Genomic DNA, 17,653 nt, shown 5'->3' on the forward strand with positions numbered 1-17,653 from the left:
CTGCAGTATGTGTGAAGGTATTAGCTCTTGGTGACTCGGATAGCCGAAGGGGCTAAGGCGATCGCTCACAATAAGTGGGAAATCTGGGTTCGAGTCCTGGTCCGGCACAGGTTTTCATGTGGTAGCAACAGGTAATGTTTTCATATGTAATGCAGCTAATTTCAGAAAAATTCCGCATTTGCGAATAAATGACATTAATTTTGAACAACTGCAAGGTCGTCACCAATGTCTGTTTGTTCATATATTGTTAAAAATAAGCAACAATAACTACCAACAGAACCATTTGAAAGTAATTCCTTGCAAATCACTATTATCTGAGCTAGAATAAGGGGTGCGTTACATTTATTGGCTCAATCATTTAAAGCAATCGTAGCAATCCGAAAAAGATTTATTTTTTAAACATGGTAAAATTCTGCATGAGTGAAATATTTGTAGCTAACTTCTTGTTTGAGAACAGATAATGTGATAAAATATTCATTCCTAACTTGGATTGGTATGCACGGCTATCAGCATCCCAGAAGCCACAGATGTCTCCAACAAAGCAACATACTGAGTAAACAAGACAGATCAAATTAACCAGAATGTAATTCAGTCACTGTGACAAATTTTGCACAGCTCCTAGAATAGAACAAAGGACGTGGTCGCAGATATTAGCCTGTCAGCTCACTTCTTATATCACAGCGCAGAAATTACAGGGGTCAGGCGGCGGTCCAAAGCCCCTTGGCTTTAGCCACTACACAAGATACGCCTAACTGGAAATAGATTTGCTTTGTCATGCACCAAGACTTTCACAGACAAACAGGTTACAATCCCAATTCAGAAACACGGCTGGCATAAAAAGAGAAACCTGAAGACATTCAGTAATTATTCTGCTGGCAGGTTAAAAGAAAGCGAATGTGAAGATAACTACATAGCGCCATGGAAACGCATGCCACCTCCTCCTTGCTGAGCAATACCACACAGAGTTTCAGAATCTGAACTCGGGATGAGGCTGGTTCAGACCTCTGTCTATTTTTTATGATTTCCATATACGTATTAAAACTAACGGTCAGATGGATGCTTTGTAAGTAGTAAGCCGATATTCTTCCCCAAACTATTCATATTCCAGCCTGGCCTCTGTCTCTCATGCCCTTATCGTCGAGGTCACGTTAAATCCCAATCTTCATTCTTCTTTTTTGGTTTCTCTGGATGCCATTGCATAATAAAGTACTACAACATCCTTTATGCTGAGACGTTAAAGCTAAAGGAATGAATAAACTTTGATAACTTAACTTCCCTTTTCCTGACAACCATGAGAACGTGAATACGTGGCCTCGTCCAATATACAGTTCAGTACATTAAACTATTGAATATGAGCGTCTGCAACTGAAATATGACTTGGGACTCTCCTTCTGATTTAGAATTCATCACCGAAAGCTTCCTGTGGGTATTCTCATGGATGAAACGAAATGATAGCAGTTACTAATCTTAGACTAACAAGAAAATTTAAAAATTACTGTACGACGACATCATAATTTCACATTTCTAAAGGCGAACTGTCTCTGTTACAGGACAAGATCCGGCTGCTTCAGGATGATCTGGAGTCCGAGAGGGAACTGCGTGCAAGGGTGAGTATGGCTACTTATGGTCCAAACACATGCCCCCAACCAACACAGTTGCTTCGTTTTATCTTGCTGAAAACACCAGATATTCTACATTTGAACGTGACAGTCACTTAACATTTGATTAATTCAATTTCATAATCACCATGACATGTAACGTATGTTCTTTTAGTTTGATTTCACCCCAATGATGCTTATAACTAATAAATTTGCGTAGAAAAGTATTTTGTCCGGATATGTTTATTAATACTGTGGAAGTCTCATATATTCCATACCAAATTTTCCACAGCGTATTCCTAACGAGTGACTTAATTAGATCACATGCAACAATACTGGTACTGTACGATGGGGACTATAATTTTCTATGGAACAAAGTGATGCTCAAACAACATACGGGAATGCAGTCGGGTGACGTCTTCGACAGCCGCCGATCTTCCGACAGGAGAATGCCTCGTCATTTTCGAGGCCCATCGTAACAAGAGAACGCTGCACAAAGAAATATGAACTCTTGATAGGCAGGTCTACGCCGATCAAGGAACGTAATACGGCATATGCAGGAAGGCAACACACGCGGGCCGTAATACAACCAAAGATGACACAGGAAATTCTATTTACAATACCCGAGAATAACACTAGGAACAAGAACATTAGAAATATGAGTACCGGTACGCCTACCATTTGTAATCCTTATTACGACTAATACTTTTCATTAGTGCACCTATTACAGAAGTGTTCCCGTCAAACCACTCATTGAAGTCTCCACCTGCGCCTACCACGTATGCAACACGGTGAACACAGCACTCAGGGTCTCCAGTTTGCGTAACTCGCTGGCAGACAAACAGAACAGTTGTAAGCTTTATCGATCACGTGAAATGAAGTAAAACAGGAATCACGCTGTGTATGTATCCTGTGACACCTTTATATATATTATCTGTAAGTTCACACTCTATTGTTTCTAACAGTGCGCCGAAACACCATTTATTATTCATCTGATTGCTTCTTTTAATTCTGCCTCTAGCAATATAAACAAAAACAGTCTCATTTAGTTATAAATTCTATCTGTTGAAATTAATTCATTTTTCGTTGGTGTGTAATGCACATTACTTTTTTCAGCAAATGAAGGTGTTCCCCACTCTGTTTCAAAGCACCGGAAAATTTTCCCAAGCGACATATTTTAATGACTTCTTTACGTTTTTATTTACATTACGAGCGAATGGATTTGCTTTCTTGTCCTTAACAGAAATAGCAGCTGGTTTATCTAATCATATTTCCACAGCTTTCGTGTTATTGCATCCATTTAATTTACCACAAAATTACTCGCCATTCGTGAAATTTTCAGAGACGCCTTTCATGCACATTGCTATGTACTGCTGCTGTTATTTCCCCAGTCCCAGTGTAAAACTATAACTAGGAGCTGAAATGCGGCGTGATCACCTCATATAATATGGCATGTGTATAGTAATTTTTGTCATATAATAAATAGACATTCCAAGAACATACATGACATAGTACGGCCTTTCGGCATGTCAAAAGTAAAACAATCATTGTATAAAAGATGATAGACGGTGCACCAAACATACATGTCCAGGTTAGCTTCAAAGCCGCATACAGACTGATATAGAGTCTGTATGCGGCTTTTAAGCTCGAATGGGCGTTTATATTTGGGGGACTGTGTATGATGATATATATAATGATTGTTTTACTTTTGACACGCCGAACTACTACGTTATGCATGTTCTTGAAATGTCTGTTTATTATGTGTGACAGATTAATGTACAAATGGACGACATTCTTTGAAGAGTAGTGCATAAGACCCTAAAATGGAACATAGTTTGTCGAAACCGGTAATCTGAATAAATGTTCTACTAAAGCGATCGTGGCATTTTGAAGTTTGTCACCTCTACTTTCGTATCAATCTAAATCGCCCCCATAGTGAAATAATGTCAAGCATCTACAAAAGAAAAAATAGCCATTTTGGATTCCGATTCCAAAGTAAGAGCAGCTGTTGATGATATGTCAGCCGAAATCAACTCTGCATAAATGAAACACCTGTAACTGTCATGAGACCTATCAGGCTTTCTCGGCACGACTGACTATTGGTGCAGTTCAGGGTGTTCTGCCGAGTTACTTTTTCCATTTTGTGCACAATATTTCGATAACCTACCCATGAGTCTTCTTCAAGTGCTGTGAGTTTTGCTGTTATGTGTACTCGCTGTCTGGACCCTAAAATGGCAACATAGTTTGCTGAAACCGGTAATCCGAATAAATGTTCTAGTAAAGCGATCGTGCCATTTTGAAGTTTGTTACCTCTACTTTCAAGTCAATCTAGATCGCTCCCAGAGTGGAATAATGTCAAGCATGTACAGAAGAAAAAGTAGCCATTTTGGATTCCGACTCCAAAACAAGAGCAACTACTGATGATATGTCAACCGGAATCAACTTTGCATGAATGAAACAGTTGTAATGTAATGTGATCTATCAGGCTTTTTCGGCGCAATTGACTATTGGGGCGCTTCCGGGTGTTCTGCCGAGCTGTTGTTTCCATTTTGTGCACAATATTTCGACAACCGACCCATCCATCTTCATGTGCTGCGAGTTTTGCTGTTATGTGTACCCGCTGCTTGTACTCCAACAAGAATGTGAACTATTGTTGGTCTCGCGCCTCTATTTATAGCCGACATCCATTCCTGACGCCCACTACGATCTTAGAGCTCGCACTGATATTACCTAAAACGCATATCCTCTCAGTAATATAAACTCTGGTTGATGTAATGGCCGACGAGATTTTAATAAACTGCGTGCTAAATACTCCGGTCGGTAGTGCTCGAACACTTTCAGAGTAGCAGTACCCCGCTGAAGAATTAAAACGCCTACGAATAGTATTGCAAAGGCATGAGTACTCACATCATCAAATTGAACGGGCGATGCAGTCAAAATCAAGAACGCCTGAGAAAGAGGTTGAGACTGATACCGAGGGAGGGAAGCTGGCACAATATCCGAAAAATATAGGTAGGCTCCTACGGGAAAAAGGTATCCAGTGTATTTCGCTTCCTTCACTTAAGATAAAAAGTTTTCTTTGTAATGTTAAAGGTGGGACAGGTCTCCGAAAGCCGGGTATGTATCACATGCCATGCGAATGTGACGTGTCTTACATGGGACAGACTATAAGAGGTAAGATGCAAGGAACATCGTCACGTGCGATTAAAACAACCATGAAAACCAGATATCGCCGATCACTGCGTTAACTATAATCATGAAATGAAATAAGATGAGGCCAGTATTGTGGTGCAGATGTCAAGTTTCTGAGACAGCATACTTAAGGAGTCTATCGAAATAAAGAGGTCATAAAACCTTGTGAAACACAGGTGGAAGTCTCAATTTAAAACTTAATTAAAATCTCGCCGGCCGCCACGTCTGTTAGAGTTGGAAAACGCTGAGAGAAGTTGCTTTTCGGGGAATTTTAGTGTGAGCTCTGAAAAACAAAAGAACATTGAAGGGCATAGTGGCCACCGGAAAACGAACTCTATAACCAGGGGCGTGAGACCAACAAGCACAGTCTGGTTGGAGTCCAGGCAGCGAGAACACGTAACAGCAAAACTCGAAGCTCCTGAAGAAGAAGAACGGGTCAGTCGTCTACGTATTTTGCATAATACAGAAACAACAGGACTGTAAGCACCCCATTACATATAGATGTAGTCAAAAGAACTTTTTGTGACAAATAAATGCCTATTCGAGATGGAAAACCCATTGGCAGGTACAGTCGCTCTATATACAAAATACTAAAAGTCATGCAACAATGAGAGTTTCTTAGTTCGATTGCATTAATAGCTATGCAAACACACGATGGCTGATTTACAAGTCGTGAGTGAATGGACTTCATCGGTATGCACGTATTGGGAAAGAAGCGCATGATACAATCATAAACAATACTTAGCACCTGAAGGCGGCGGTGGATAAATAGTGGGTGGACCATATAGAGGAAGAATCGGGATGTGTTCTACAGAAATAAGTGGCTGTTTATGGTCCAAAAAGACAACGGAGTAACAACTGAAAACGATAGAATGAGGTAGATGTGTTTCTTCAATAATATGCTAAGACACAGTCGAATGCTAGACTGGCTATACTTGACATTAGGAAAACAAAAGACCGTTTAACTACAAAGAGAACATGCTGCTTTCACTTTCGTGATTCAGCAGGTTTACCCCAGCACCATAAAAAAATAGCCTACACTAGGCAGCGTTGTACGACAGCAAGAAATGTCCTTCGCCCATACATAGATTAGAACCAATGCGGACAGTAATTCATCGTTAATCCTGGTTGAGCCACTTTCCACTAAGCTGTTCGGAAGCAGTGGGCAGTAAAGTTTGACTTGTCCGCAACCTTACAAATCTGAGGTCGCAGCACGCACTGTGCAAAACGTCCCCCGAGAATATCCTCCGAATGTGTGTGGTATTCCTGTCGCACAAATGCATGAGGCACTGCAGAGTCTGATGTTGCCACTCGATAGGGCGCTTCATATCGGACGTGCTTTGAACGTAAAGTCAGGGCCAACTGCACCACGGAAAAGTTCTTCCATTGTCTCGTTGAAGTACAGCTCATGTCCTTCTGAATCTTCGTGTTCAAGTTTGTTGTAGACATAGTAACGTTACGATATTTCTCTTTACCGCATCTAGGACCGCAGAAAGCTAGCTGCGTCTAAGTGGGATTCATCTCGTAGCGCTGTACAGGGTAATCAAAAACAGTCTGAATAGCTTGTAAAGGTGATGCAGGGTAGATGATTACTCAGCACAATCTACGTTGCAGTACTCTTACAAGCCTTTCAAACTGTTCCTGACCATCCTGTACACCAGTGACCGTAACTGCTACGTTTAGTGTACGACCAAATTCTGGCACAGCGGTAACTGCAGTCACTGCGTCAGTTGTACTCTGTCCACGATCATCACGACGGGCGTGCCGAACTATGTATCTGAGAACAGCGGTTTTCTCCAGTCGTAGAGTCGATTTCTCTGTACCGCTTTCTTCGCCTTTGCCGAGTGACAGTTGGTGGCTAGATGCCCTCCCTTACGCCACCACTCAGCCCCGGATGAAATATCTGCGCCCCATATGTCTGCATCTAATCTCATGCTCAAGTGAGGGAACGTTTCTAAACGTTTGCATTGCGTGTAGCAGAGGCGAGACGTAGGTAGAAGTCCAGTATTCCCTAGCTGGATGAGAGAAACAGCCCAGCAACCATATCCAGGCTCGCCGGCACACCAGTCCTAGTCGTTAATCCGCGAGACAACAGCAGAAAATATACTCTGATTAACGTAAGTTTTTTTCGCTAATGATGAACCCCATACAACTCACTACGAGTGCTGTACGATTGTCAGTTATTAATATTTTTAGGACAAGACTGTCTTACCCACTTGTCACAGAAAACCTTATCAAATTCGATATGTTTGTGCTATTCGGAATGACAATAATTAACTAAGAACGATGACAACGATGTATCAAACATATCAAAAATTAAGCAGTTTGAAACCACGCCAAATAACAACGTGTTTGGTTAAAGAGGTAGGCAGCCAGAGGCCGAGGAAAAATAAAAATACTATGAGAAACGGTAGCCGATATCGTTGCTGTTCATACTGTTAGCAAAGGTCGCTTGTCAGTGAACTGACAGTTTCTTCACGAAGCTTCATACAGGCACACATTTACAAATAAGCGACGTATGTCGGATCTCATTGTTCCCTGACAGTTGTCAGTTAGTGTAAATATACATTTCATAATGAAGCTATCATAGACAGTTACAACGTTTGTTACACATTGGGAAAGGATGAAGTTTCAGACGTACAATTAATTCCATTTTACGTCTATTCGCTTGTCCGTCGAACTCCCTTATATGACAATATACCGTCAGATTTGAATCGGTGTTAATTACGAGACTAGTAACGCGAAAACAATAGTTGAGACCCCAACGGGTAGATCATTTCTGTACGTGTTTATCGTACAGTACTTGTTTTGTCTGTGACGTCATCGTACCATTTCAGGAGCATGCGAGTTATTGTTACGAATTAGCTTCGTGTGAATTTATAAACTGGTATAGCATGGAAGGCGTTGACTTAGAACACTGGTGAGGATGCCACAGTTGCTTGTGGAGCATTACTAGGACCCAAAGTGAGACAAAACTATTCGCCGGGATATAAGTGAAAATAAATATCACATCTAAAAATTTCCAAATAATGAAGGAGGTCTCATTTGACTCGTAAATATGTCGAGAATTATGGTACAACCAAGTCAGAGTAATGCTCGCGCCGAAAGGAATCCAAAACGCCTAAAACGTCCAGTTGATGGCCCATTTGGCATACAGCGGTCAGCGACACTCCAGATTTGTGATTTAGCTATTCTATAACCACTGTATTAAAGAGATTGATAATTAAATTACAAATTAATACGAATAACTTGTTACGATTTTACTCCGACGTTTCCACAAAAAACAACGGCGCGAACTCGAACTCAACAGACATAACTTTTTTTAATTTAATTTTATTTTATTTTCGTCGACAGAATTAGGCGTCACACTGGCAAGTATTTATAAACCTAGACTATGCTTTCGACTGTTTTAGATGAAATAAAATGTTTACATTCTTTAGAAGACTGCAGCTATAGCACGCGAACGGACGAATAGTCTACATTATCTGCAAAACCCAAATAGGAGTAATGTCACTGAAAGGTTAAAAAAACACTTTTTTGTTAACAAGTATGTACGCCAGCTTATCACAACTTTTGTTCGACTGCCGGCCGCTGGTGACCGAGCGGTTCTGGCGCTACAGTCTGGAACCGCGCGACCGCTACAGTCGCAGGTTCGAATCCTGCCTCGGGCATGGATGTGTGTTGTCCTTAGGTTAGTTAGGTTTAAGTAGCTCTAAGTTCTAGGGGACTTATGACCTCAGCAGTTGAGTCCCATGGTGCTCAGAGCCATTTGAACCATTTTTTTTTTTTTTTTTTTTTTTTTTTTTTTTGTTCGACTTCTATATTGAAGACTCAGTGAAGGAAGTTAAAAAATATATATGAAAAGGGAATAAAAGTGTTACAAAGGCAGACAACAATGTAAGATTCGCAGACCACGTACCGTTTCTCACTGCATGTTAGTAAGTCTTAGAAGATCTGTAGATAGCAATAAACAACACACTTTGCATGGAAAACGTCTTATGGATAAGGAAGCAAAGACGAAGATATCGAATAGTAGTGGAAAGTGAAATTACGAGTTGCCTAACGTCAAAACTGGGAATGACACATAAGCAGAAGAAATGAGAAATAAGTCCCTGAGAGTGTACATCTTGAGCACATCATTGTATGGGAGTTAAAAGTGGAAAATCAGAAAACTGGACAAGCAGAAACTAGAAGCATTTAACGTGTGACGCTATCAAAGAATTTTCGAGTTTAGCTGGGAAGATAAAGTACGGAGATAAGAATTACGAAAAGAAATAGGTAAAGAAGGAAGTCTATGAGAGACACTTGCCAGAAGGAGAGGCGTCAGCTACGGTATCCAGAAATATTTAAATTAGCGCTGAAAGGAGCTGTATAAGAAAATAGGATAGAATGTGCAACATAGAGTATGTAGGTTGTTGGGTGTGGAACTGAGATAGATGTGTAATGATTTTCTTTCATCTCAGTATTACTCTCTGCAAAATCTTATGATCTCCGCTGCATTATCTGTTAACGATGTGCACTTTTAATCACTCGTGTCTTTTTCTGAAAGATTTCCTTAAGCCACCAGCCTCTGTCGACAAGTAGGCGTGGATATCGTATTGCGGTGAGTCAACAGCACCGACTGGACCACAAGGCCGTGCATGTGGCGGTACGCCAAGCCGGAGCGGGCAGACGTCACTGATAGCAGCTCCCAGGGTGCGAACCAAGGACCCGCCACTGGAAGGCCGCCAGCCCCACCATACAGTTCTCATCAGTTGGAGGGGGGGGGGGGGGGGAAGAGAGGGGGGAGCTACGTAGCAGGTGTCGGGGTGGTGGTGGAGGGGGAACAGGTAGCAATCAGACGCCAGGCGTAAAAATACCTGCGCCACACTTCTTTTCTGGACGTAACGGGCTATTCTAGAGTCAGGAATCTCTTGCAACACAGATGGGCGGCATACTTAGTAAATTGGCATAGAAAACGAGAAATTAATAATGTCGCAATTACGGGTTTATTTTTAAAAGTCTCTGGTTGCTTTCATGCTGAATTAGCACCAGGGGAAAACGACGTCAGTTACACAGTAATTTTTATTGATGACTTTAAAATTTCCGATGAATTTACGAATAGACTTCGCTCCGATACACGCTTAATAAAAAGTGCGAAGGTAAAGTGATCCTAGAATTAATTCTCCTACGTATCATTTCTCTTAAGAGTGCTAGCCCAGTATGTAGGACATGCAAGGGCCTGCGTTCGAACCCCAATCTGGCGAAAAATTTTAATCCACCAGGAAATTTTAAAATAAGCTACAATTAATATTTACCTCAACAAATAATTTCTATGCATCCGTTGAAGAAATGAGGAAAATATTTAGTAACTTGCTTCAACGATAGGCGTCACCTGCAGTGATGCTAAGATTTAACAATGAAAGCGAAAACCGAATTTGAACTTCATTAAATAACAAGGACACATTTTTAAATCATTAGTAAAAGTTGTAATCAGTTACCTATTACTAATAATTAGCACTGTTGCGCATTACTTCCGCGAAAGGATGGCTGAAAATAAATGTAGTCATATCATCGAAAGGGACTCCAACGTCTTCAGGCTATTTGAACGTAAATTAAAATAGTGCATTTTTCTTTTGTTTCTAATGATATTTAAAATAACTTGAAGCAATGAAAAGTTGTAAATAGCGAGTGGGTATAGCAGTACTCGGACCGAACTTCGGTTTTTACTAAATACAGTCTTATTGGAGATAGCATGCTGTTGCCTTCCTCCGACATTTGAACTGACTTACCCAACTAGTTATAGTGAGACATAGAGTTTTAGGCGGATTCTAACAAAAAAAGTAATTTTTTTTCACATGTACACATTATAGCCAGGGACGATGATGAAATTCCAGGAAAAATTATGATTGACCTATGAATTTGTATTCTGAACTTACCCACTCAGACGCTGAGCCAAGCAGAGAATTCGTGGACAGTTACATGAATCACTGTAGAAAATATAAATGCCTAGCTGACGGCGCTTTACAACTCGAATAAAGATATCACGAATAACTGTCTGCCATCATACCGAGATTTTACACTACTGGCCATTAAAATTGCTACACCAAGAAGAAATGCAGATGATAAATGGGTATTCATTGCACAAATATAATATACTAGATCTGACTGTGATTACATTTTCACCCAATTTGGGTGCATAGATCCTGAGAAATTAGTACCGAGAACAACCGCCTCTGGCCGTAATAACGGCCTTGATACTCCTGGACGTTGAGGCAAAAAGAGCTTGGATGGCGTGTGCAGGTACAGCTGCCCATGCAGCTTCAACACGATACCACAGTTCATCAAGAGTAGTGACTGGCGTATTGTGATGAGCCAGTTGCTCGGCCACCATTGATCAGACGTTTTCAATTGGTGAGAGATCTGGAGAATGTGCTGGCCAGGGCAGCAGTCGAACATTTTATGTATCCAGAAAGGCCCATACAGGACCTGAAACATGCGGTCGTGCATTATCCTGCTGAAATTTAGGTTTACCCAGGGATCGAACGAAGGGTAGAGCCACTGGTCGTAACACATCTGAAATGTAACGTCCACTGTTCAAAGTGCCGTCAATGCGAACAAGAGGTGACCGAGACGTGTAACCAATGGCACCCCATACCATCACGCCGGGTGATACGCCAGTATGGCGATGACGAATACAAGCGTCCAATGTGCGTTCACCGCGATGTCGCCAAACGCGGATGCGACCATCATGATGCTGTAAACAGAACCTGGATTCATCCGAAAAAATGACGTTTTGCCGTTCGTGCACCCACGTTCGTCGTTGTGTACACCATCGCAGGTGCTCTTGTCTGTGATGCAGCGTCAAGGGTAACCGCAGCCATGGTCGCCAAGCTGATAGTCCGTGCTGCTGCAAACGTCGTCGAACTGTTCGTGCAGATGGTTGTTGTCTTGCAAACGTCCCCATGTGTTGACTCAGGGATCGAGACGTGGCTGCACGATCCATTACAGCTATGCGGATAAGATGGCTGTCATCTCGACTGCTAGTGATACAAGGCCGTTGGGATCCAGCACGTGGTTCCCTATTACCCTCCCGAACCCACCGATTCCATATTCTGCTAACAGTCATTGGATCTCGACCAATGCGAGCAGCAATGTCGCGATACGATAAACCGCAATCGAGATAGGCTACAATCCGACCTTTATCAAAGTCGGAAACGTGATGGTACGCGTTTCTCCTCCTTACACGAGGCATCGCAACAACGTTTCACCAGGCAACGCCGGTCAACTGCTGTTTGAGTGTGAGAAGTCGATTGGAAACTTTCCTCATGTCAGCACGTTGTAGGTGTCGCCACCGGCGCCAACCTTACTTGAATGCTCTGGAAAGCTAATCATTTGCATATCACAGCATCTTCTTCATGTCGGTTAAATTTCGCGTCTGTAGCACGTCATCTTCGTGGTGTAGCATTTTTAATGGCCAGTAGTGTATATTCAGTTGACAGAAACCATGCGCACTGCTGTTGAATGTCGTCTATAACTACTCTCCAGAGACAAGTTCGCGAAACTGAACACAATGGTGATTTGTCCCGAAGTGTACAAGACCTTCCACTGAACGTCCGAACGTCGCGCGGAGTGGCCACGCGGTTTAAGGAGCCAGTTCACGGATTACGCGGCCCCTCCCGCCGGAGGTTTGAGTACTCCATCGGGCATTGTTCTTAGCATAAGTTAGTTCAAGTAGTGTGTAAGTCTAGGGACCGATGACCTCAGCAGTTTGGTCCCTTAGCAGTTCACACATATTCGAAAATTTGAACGTCCGATGTAGCGCTTTACTACTGATTAATCAAATTCTCCGTGGTTCTTCGCCGTAGTATGTCCTTACGACTAACACAGACTATAGCTTGACAACCCGGCATGCAACAGTAGAAGCAACCTCGGAGTTTTTGCAGCTGATGTTAGTCATCTGAAAAATGCTGCCCAGGTATTCTAGAAAACCTTTATAAGATTTCATTGTGTTGTAAAAATTGTCAACTTGCTTTAAATGTGCAGAAATGTAAAGCTGTGCACCGCACAAAAAGCAAAAACCTAGTGTCTTATGACTACAATATCAGTGAGTAACCACTGCACTCAGTCAATGGTAACACCAGTGTCCAACTATTTGTGGGTAAGAGAGTTGGCAGACTTCGGCTCGTTAGCAGGATACTGGGAAAATGTAGTTAGTCTACTAAGGAGATTGCTTACAATATACTCGTGCAACCAGTCCTAGAATATTGCTCACTTATGTAGGACTCATACCAGACAGGATTAACAGATGATAGTGAACACGTGTAAAGAAGGGCAACACGGATGGTCTCGTAATTTACACACGGGAGAGCACCAAATGATGAAAAACCTGAATTTGTAGACGCTTCAAGATAGACGCCAACTGAGTTGGGAAATACAGGGAAATGTATTCGCAATCGAGAATATGAATCATCATCGGCTGTATATTGGAATGACGACAGTGAAAGTATGTGTCGGTCTATGACTCGAGCCCAGATTTCCCTCTTTACGCTAGCGGCAGCCTTAACCACCTCAGCTATTCTCGCACGAATCACAACCTGACTCAAACTTCCATTCGTTGTCGTTCACGTGTCACAACCTCCACTCGAACTTTACATGTACGCCCGTCCAGGAAGGACATATTAATTGAAGGTCGAGGCACTGGTATTGGCAAACAAATACGAAATAGCAGTTCTTTGTTATTTAGAAGTACGATGCAATGTTCCTTCGGGCATGCATGCATGTCCGAAGGAACATACACTGCGGTTACTGTAGCCGTCAAGAAATACAGGGATTGTATTCACAGTCGCTGATATAAACGACCATCGGCTGTATATTGAAATGACGACAGCAAAAAGTTGTGTCGGACCAGTACTCGAATCCAGATTTCGCCGTTAATACGAGTGGTCGCCTTAACCGTTTCGGCTATCCTTGCACGAATCATAGCAAGACCCAAAATTCCATATGTCGTCGTTCATGTGCCACAACCGGCACTCTAACATTGCATGTACTCCCATCCAGGAAGGACATATTTATTGAGAGTCGAGTGCCTGGTACTGGCGAATTACACTACTGGCCATTAAAATTGCTACACCACGACGATGTCGTGCTACAGACGAGAAATTTAACCGACACGAAGAAGATGTTGTGATATACAAATTATTAGCTTTTCAGAGCATACACGCAAGGTTGGCGCCGGTGGCGACACCTACAACGTGCTGACATGAGGAAAGTTCCCAACTGATTTCTCATACACAAAAAGCAGTTGACCTGCGTTGCCTGGTGAAACGTTGTTGTGATGCTTCGTGTAAGGAGTAGAAATGCGTACCATCACGTTTCCGGCTTTGATAAAGGTCGGATTGTAGCCTATCGCAATTGCGGTTTATCGTATCGCGACATTGCTGCTCCGGTTGGTCGAGATCCAATGACTATTAGTAGAATATGGAATCGGTGGGTTGAGGAGGGTAATACGGAACGCCCTGCTGGATCCCAACGGCCTCGTATCACTAGCAGACGAGATGACAGGCACCTTATCCGCATGGCTGTAACGGATCGTGCAGTCACGTCTCGATCCCTGAGTCAACAGATGGGGACGCTTGCAAGACAACAGCCATCTGCACAAACAGTTCGACGACGTTTGCAGCAGCATGGACTATCAGCTCGGAGACCATGGCCGCGTTACCCTTGACGCTGCATCACAAAAAAAAATGGCTCTGAGCACTATGGGACTTAACTGCGGAGGTCATCAGTCCCCTAGAACATAGAACTACTTAAACCTAACCTAACCTAAGGACATCACACACATCCATGCCCGAGGCAGGATTCGAACCTGCGACCGTTGCAGTCGCGTGGTTCCAGACTGTAGCGCCTAGAACCGCTCGGCCACTCAGGCCGGCGCTGCATCACAGACAGGAGCGCCTGCGATGGTGTACCCAACGACGAACCTGGGTGCACGAATGGCAAGACGCCCTTTTTTCGGATGAATTCAGCTTCTGTTTACAGCATCATGGTCGTCGCATCCGTGTTTGGCGACATCGTGGTGAACGCACATTGGAAGCGTGTATTCGTCATCGCCATACTGGCGTATCACCCGGAGTGATCGTATGGGGTGCAATTGGTTACACGTCTCGGTCACCTCTTGTTCGCACTGCCGGCACTTTGACCAGTGCACGCTACATTTCAGACGTGTTACGACCTGTTGCTCTACCCTTCATTCGATCCCTGCTAAACCCTACATTTCAGCAGGATAATGCACGATCGCATGTTGCAGGTCCTGTACGGGCCTTTCTGGATACAGAAAATGTTCGACTGCTGCCCTGGTCAGCACATTCTCCAGATCTCTCACCAATTGAAAACGTCTGGTCAATGGCTGACGAGCAACTGGCTCGTCACAATACACCAGTCACTACTCTTGATGAACTGTGGTATCGTGTTGAAGCTGCATGGGCAGCTGTACCTGTACACGCCATCCTAGCTCTGTTTGACTCAATGCCCTGGCGTATCAAGGCCATCATTACGGCCAGAGGTGGTTGTTCTGGGTACTGATTTCTCACGATCTATGCACCCAAATTGCGTGAAAATGTAATCACATGTCAGTTCTAGTATAATATATTTGTCCAATGAATACCAGTTTATCATCTGCAATTCTTCTTGGTGTAGCAATTTTAATGGCCAGTGGTGTAATTCGAAATAGTAGTGCCTGTGTTATTAAGAAGCATGGAGCGGACATGAGAGCATTTCCAAACATTGCATCGCACTTCCTAATAATACAGGTACTACTATTTTGTACTTCATGTCTTAGGAAAGCCTACAACAAAGTTTTGGCAACCAGTATCGAGTGTGAATCAAAAAATACGCTACAGCCCCCTACCCATCGCCGCCGTAAGAACCACGAAGACAATACTAGATTAATTACAGTGTGCATAGAGGCATTTGAACAACCATTTTCCCCACGCTCCATAAGCGAACGGCCCGTGGAGAAAGTCTAATACGTGGTGGAATGGGAAGTGCCCTTGCCGTGCATTTCACAGTGATCTGCAGAGAATCGTTGTGGATGCGGATACACAGTTGGACAATACTCAGGAACTCGACCGAACATGACAAGGCTTGTAATGTTATATGAGCCTCACTGCCCCTATTTTTAACTAATTTGTGTCTGATTTTATTCTGAGAAGCTCAATAATGTATGTAAATACCATAAATGTAAATCTGATTAAAAAAGTACTTGAAGTGAAGTGAAGCGCAGCTGGACAGCAACAAACTCTTTAGCGCGCAATCCCCGCACCGATAGTAGTTGTGATTCTTTGAGTATGGACTCTAAAAAAAAAAAAAGAGACAATTGATTTATAAAAAAAACAAGAGGACTGTTAATCTGTACCTTGTGGAAAGAGGACATGTTGCTAGGCCGTCGCTCAGAACGTATTGTTACATTTAATGAAAATTGATATTTTAGTGATAAAACCGAGTAAAGTATCTGTAAGAGTTGACAAAAATTTATGTATACAAATTTTCTGGAACTGAAGAATAGAAATATCTTGTTTTTGGAAAAGGAGGTGAACTTCATTGTCGTCGCTCTATCAATCGACAGAATTGCAAGTGTACAAAGTTCAATAAAATTCAGGAAAAGAAATGCATTCTCTATAGTTTTCATTCAGTGAGTAACAACATCTCATAATTTCTTAATTACAGTAATTTGATTATGTTCTTGTACAATAGTATGGTGCTGGACTCCACTGACCAATTTTGATGTAGCAGGACGTGTAGTTTGAAGAAAGTTTGTATGCCAAGCAATCTCCTTTTCTCACGAAAAGTAGATTGCTGTTTGATCTTCTTTACTTACAACAGTGGTCCCTTAGGTATGAAAAGCTACGAAAACGTGGGCTCAAAGCTATCCGCAATACGGCCGAGTAACTAACAGAGTCGTATTTTAAACCTTAAAGAACAATAACTTCCTCCAAATCGTAATACGTCGCCAACTGGTGCAGAAGCTGATCATTGAAGGAGGCAGCAACCAAAATTCAGGTACCAGTTACGACTTAAAGTAAAAATCTCAATCAAAAATCAGTATCTCTCTCTCTCTCCCCAAACACATATATAAATATTCATATCATTAAGATAAGTCATTTTATAGGCTTGTATGCACACCGTCCTCCCAGAGCAAGGCACTGCTTTTTATCATGACATCGTCCATCGAGCGGTCACTCCAAAACACGACATTCATCTCGAGTTCTCTGCTGATCATATGATATCCTGATTTAAATTTGTATACGACGAGATCATAAGATTATCGCTATACGCGAGGCAATACCTCAGATGAACTATGGTGGTTACTTGAGTACGTCATCCCAGCAATCTTCAGCTAATGAGTCCCTTGTGAAATAAATATCATGATAGTCTGACGTGAACTTTAACTCGTGGCTCTCTAAACACGGGTGCATCCGTTTTATTAACGTACCACATCGGTCGATCATGTCCTTTTCTTTACTTACGACTATTCGCATTACATCATGCTTGTTTTCAGTGTCGCTTACATCAGCAGACATTTTGGATTTCGCGCCGTCTCTTCGACATACTTCACCTGGCGACAATCTTAACATATTAGTACATTGCCTCCTACACACTGTACGTGTAGTATAATACAAATAAGAGTGATACCACATTTTCCGGGCGAACAACAGTGCTTCTGTCACTTTTTGTTGATCACGCCCAGTCTGAAACTCTACACCGACTCGCGTAAATCAAGAATGCAGTGCTGCCACCAAGGGCTTCGTGGGAGTGTCGCTAAACAGCATCAACTGTGCCCACCTGCCTGTAGCCTCACGGACTGGGGTGAACAGATGAAGTGT

General features: G+C 42.5%; 1 protein-coding gene across 3 annotated transcripts in view; it reads left to right on the top strand.

Moving 5' to 3' along the window:
* Positions 1–17,653, top strand: part of LOC124612272 (paramyosin, long form) — a 185,073-nt gene that overhangs the window by 64,406 nt on the left and 103,014 nt on the right. For all 3 annotated transcript variants that reach the window (XM_047140369.1, XM_047140368.1, XM_047140370.1), the window contains exon 3: positions 1,551–1,607. In XM_047140369.1, coding sequence (XP_046996325.1) covers positions 1,551–1,607 — 57 coding nt within the window. The remainder of the gene's footprint in view (positions 1–1,550; positions 1,608–17,653) is intronic.

The sequence above is a fragment of the Schistocerca americana genome, chromosome 4, assembly GCF_021461395.2.
Source record: "Schistocerca americana isolate TAMUIC-IGC-003095 chromosome 4, iqSchAmer2.1, whole genome shotgun sequence".
Lineage (NCBI taxonomy): Eukaryota > Metazoa > Arthropoda > Insecta > Orthoptera > Acrididae > Schistocerca > Schistocerca americana.